Source organism: Limulus polyphemus, unplaced genomic scaffold (genome assembly GCF_000517525.1).
Source record: "Limulus polyphemus unplaced genomic scaffold, Limulus_polyphemus-2.1.2 Scaffold412, whole genome shotgun sequence".
In the NCBI taxonomy this organism is placed as follows: domain Eukaryota; kingdom Metazoa; phylum Arthropoda; class Merostomata; order Xiphosura; family Limulidae; genus Limulus; species Limulus polyphemus.
The window spans coordinates 568,522-573,379 of record NW_013666022.1 but is presented as its reverse complement, the minus strand read 5'-3'; the positions used below and the strand labels follow the sequence as shown (position 1 = coordinate 573,379).

The 4,858-nt window shown below is 34.6% G+C and overlaps 1 protein-coding gene across 2 annotated transcripts in view; it reads right to left on the bottom strand.

The window, feature by feature from the left end:
- The window catches only part of LOC106458075 (peroxidase-like), an 82,793-nt gene that overhangs the window by 36,215 nt on the left and 41,720 nt on the right, over positions 1-4,858 (bottom strand). For both annotated transcript variants that reach the window (XM_013917530.2, XM_022384201.1), the window contains exons 7-8: positions 4,670-4,840; positions 2,308-2,481 (exon numbers count right to left, since the gene is read on the bottom strand). In XM_013917530.2, the coding sequence (XP_013772984.1) occupies positions 2,308-2,481; positions 4,670-4,840 (345 nt within the window). The remainder of the gene's footprint in view (positions 1-2,307; positions 2,482-4,669; positions 4,841-4,858) is intronic.

Genomic DNA, 4,858 nt, shown 5'->3' with positions numbered 1-4,858 from the left:
ATGCATATTAGGATTGGACTATCTACTACCGAGGAAGTTAGTAATTGATTTTGATAAAATGATGTTTGGGAACAACAAAGTCCAAGTTCTGGTAACTGTTAAAAGAGAGGTTGAACTAATTAGGTGCCATCAAGCTGAAGTCAAAGTGACTGAAGAAGTTGATGATGACGAAGTGGAACCAGGTATTGATATTAAAGCAGAGCAAGAGAAAGATCAAGATTTGAAGCCAATAATTGATTTTTTAAAAGCAAGTGTTTCGTGCCCTGCTTGGGAGAAGATGTCTAGTCTAAGCCCTGTGACAAAGCACTATTGGGCACAATGGGACCGGTTAAAGCTTGAAGATGGTATTTTTCTCCGGAGATGGGAAATTGACGACTTGGCAAACGGTTATACCGAGAAAGTTACGGAAAGTTGTGCTGCGTCAATCCCATGACACTTTAACAGGAGGATATCTTGGAATTAAGAAGACATTGAGTCACCTACGACAAAGATTTTACCGGATAAAATGTGGTCGGCGAGGTAAGCCAAAAATGGTACATGCCAACAGGCTTTGGCATTATCACAGTCCAGGACATTTCAGTTGGGACGAAGTGAACAACAGAACAAATGACGCTGCTAAAGACGTGTCACCTGAAAAAGCCAATGTTGAAGAAGAAACTTTACTCAGTTTTGAGAAGGGGAAATGGTGAAGCTCTTGATGAAGTTACTACCACTGATGTGACTGTTACTGACGATAGGATATTTCCTGATGAAGCAGATGAACTCCACATGAAGCAGAAGCCAATGAGACGGAGACCAGTACGGAAGAAGATACGTCCCGTAAAATTAAGAGACTTTGTTGAATTGCAATTTTGTGTTTGTAATTCTGTACATTTAATTAAGTTATTGTTATTGGTTTATTGTATGTGGCTATTGTTCGGGACGAACAATACTGAGGAGGGGGCAGTGTTGCGTCACGCCACGTTTTCTAGAAATATCCTGTTCCTTCAAGAATGCCCTAGCATTTACTAGATATGTATTAGTCTTGTATATAAGACAGTCACAACGTGACGGGGACAGTGCAATGAGTAATTGAATGTATGCGGATAAAATATTGTTGGCCACGTGAGACGTGAGCGTTTGTTATAGAGCGATTGTTGAAATTAAGTGTATCGCAAAGTTATATTCAGAAAGAATAAACCAGTTTTATTTAAGAAAGGACTTGTGTCGCTAAAGTTTCGTTGGAACGAAGTTACGGAAAATTAACTAACTACTGGAGGCGTAACAATATACTTCTTTCGCTAAATATGTGGAAACACGTGATAAGTAGTTACAAGTCGAACGCTGAACCAAGTGATTTTTTTTTCATAATAATAAAGAGGTATTTTGTGCTCTTATACTTTGTGGAAGCTTTCGATTACAATAATGTGACCATAATTTGAAATTAAATACGAAATCAGACTCTTTGATAGCAAATTTAATAAGTTCAATTTATAAAGTTTTAATTTCCTCTTAACCCTATATTGCATACATTAAGAAAATATGGTAGAATTTTTTTATTTAAATTTCTTAGTTAAAAAGATCCACATTGCACAAAAAATGTTTTCGTGAAATATATTTTAAGTTATAAATGGGTACGTTACCTAGAAATAACACTGTTCAACTGAGGAACCAACAGAAATATTTTTAATGGTTTATTTAGACTGTTACCTGGAAATAAGAGCATTTAACTACAAAAATGGAAACATTTTTACGTACATCAAGCAACAAAGATAGAGTTAGTTTCGCGGGATGATTGAGACGAATGGTTAGAGTGCTCGTATTCGGAATCACAGGTTCGGGGTTCACATTCTGGTAATTCCATACAAAGCTTTCTGGTTGTAACCCATACAAAATGTCTGATATAAAACCTGACGACGGCCAGAGAATTCACTGGTCGAAACGTTGTGAAAATCATAATACACATAATAAAGACGAGAATAACTGTCCGAATGATTATACCATTAGTAAAGATAGATGTGTTACCTCTAAGTTAGAATGTGCATTAGAGGGTTCAAATGCTCACATTTTTAAAACTAAAACTGAGTAGGCCCTTAACTTAATTAGTCCACCAAGGATATTGTTGTATAAAAAAATCATACGAAAATGATACTGATGATTGCAGTCACTTATGAGCAAATTGTTTAATAACACTACACCGAATATTTAGATCAAAACTTTTTTGCTCAATACCTAATCATAGTCTTCTTCCAGAAGTTCACAGAATATCGTTTGTAGATCAAAAAAAAATGAAGAAAAAAAAGCCATATGTTACCTGAAAAGACTTACCAAACTCCCAACACCCAACAGGGCTAGCTCGAACAAAATCCATACATGTGACATTATGGGGACCAAAAAAGGGGTCGTCGGGTGGAATTTCAATAGGATAACATTCTGGATGTAATAAATCTTTGTTTCCTTGGATCATCTTGTCGCAACAAGTAACAACACTGCCATCTTTACCTGCACATAATTTAAGAAATATTGAAGACGTGGTTTTGTTGTTTTACAAATACATTAAATATTGCCTTCACAAAGCGATTCTGTATATATATATTAATGAAGAAGTCACCTGTTGCGATTCTATATTATTTCCACACTGTTCAATACTCAAAGTCCTTTTAAGAACTTATCTCTCAAGATTTGTAGCCTTTACTCTGGGAAATATTGAGTCATATATGAGCTATTGTTTTTCATACTAAAGAAATGTTCAGTTAGACATTGGTAATACAGTATGACTTTTACCTTAATCAAATATGTCTATTATTCTTACTTGCACTTAATGTCTCGAACTGCTATTGTTTTTCATACTAAAGAAATGTTCAGTTAGACATTGGTAATACAGTATGACTTTTACCTTAATCAAATATGTCTATTATTCTTACTTGCACTTAATGTCTCGAACTGCTATTGTTTTTCATACTAAAGAAATGTTCAGTTAGACATTGGTAACACAGTATGACTTTTACCTTAATCAAATATGTATATTATTCTTACTTGCACTTAATGTCTCGAACTGCTATTTACCGTTTGTTATACAGTAATAGCTAGAATTACGAGACATTTAACATATAACATTAATGTAATGGTAGCACATTATTTTTGTTTGCATTATAAACTTTTCTACTTTGTTTTATTTTATTAAAAATCAATGAAATTGGTTTCTAAGGAATTAACTTTATTGTTACACTTAAAATATATATTTTATCTTTCGGACGTCATTATCTTTTGATTTGCACATTTTCTTCGTTTAAGACTGCATAAAAAGTCAAATTATTTCAATTATCTAGCGAAAGTCAACAAATTCGCACCATATAGAAAGAAAACTCGTCAAAATTTATTACAGGAAAAGTGACGATGATGGGGCACGTCGCCGCATTTGTATTGTATTTTGTATGTATGCCAAAGCTACTAAAACTATCTGTCGCCGTTCCTAATTTTAAACTACTGATGAGATGGGAGGCAGCCAGTCAACAGCACCCTACAACCCACCATCCACACTAAGGGACTGACTATCGCTCTTATAACGCACCCACAGTTTAAAGTGTGGGGAGTATGTTGGGGTATCGCACGGGTTTGAACCTGGCTCGCAGGTCCGAAATCCAAAGTTCTACTACAAGACTAACAGCGCCCGTGCCGTTGCACCACTAGAAACATTTGTTGACTTTGTAGAAATGAAGGACTGTAACAGTTATGGAGTGTTTTAATTAGATTCGGATCAGTTTTGACCAACTATTTATGAGTTCCGGCCTATATTAGATAAGTCATTCTAACTCTCTGGCATCTAACTAAATGGAACACCTATGCCCTAATGGTCCCAAATATAAGTTTGCATATCTCACAAGTCAATTATTCATTATATTTTACCCTATTTATACCAAAAGATTATTTCCTTTCACTCTGTATATGTCATAGCTTTATACTCGATGTACACAGAGCGTTGCCACTAAACACATAGTCAGCCAGACTCCTGAGTTGATATGACTTCATAATTAAGTCAAGATTATATTTGCACAGAATACGTACAGAAAAAAAAATGTTTTTCTTTATGTTATGTTTTCCATTTAGAACTTTCAACCCTTAGCGTAAACACCTTGACTGCGGATATAACGAAGTGTCGTGTTAGAGGATTCGACACAGAGACCGAAACATCATCCATATACAGTCTATAAAACTCTTCGAATCCAATACAGTTTACTCTGCGTAAAACAAGACATTTTAACGTTTTCTAACATGATCACAAAATAATGTCAGCACTCACGTAAGATCATTTTCTAATTTTACAATATTACAATAAGATAACGTACAAAAAAACTGTCTTTATTATTATTCTGGGATACATTGAAACAATGAAATTAAAATGCGTTTACAATAATTTTTGTCAAGAAAATTTTAATTGTAACAAAAAGAGTTTTATTTCGAGACCTTTAAAGTAGCAAGTTAATAGAACAGCATATTTAAAGTACAACTGATAAAGATGTGAAATTACATTTTAGTAGACACAAATTTGTTTTCCTAGACAGTGTAAACTGAAACCAAAACAGAATAATATTTGTGCATAAAGGCTTCAGTAATGAAACTGTATAAAAATGAAACGCGTAAAATTATTTATTCGTAGTTTAGATTTTTGCAAAATATTACTATTACCGACCTTCACTCGTGGCGGTGTTCGTCAAATCATGGTCCACAAATAACCCCATCAACATTGTTATTAGCGTGCAGTTACAATCGGGTTTCTTCTTAACTGCTAACATCTTCGATGTAATAAGCCGAGAACTTGGTAGTGGGTGTCCATGTAATCCAGTTCTGGGTTGAGACACGCCTATATATCCCCAAAACA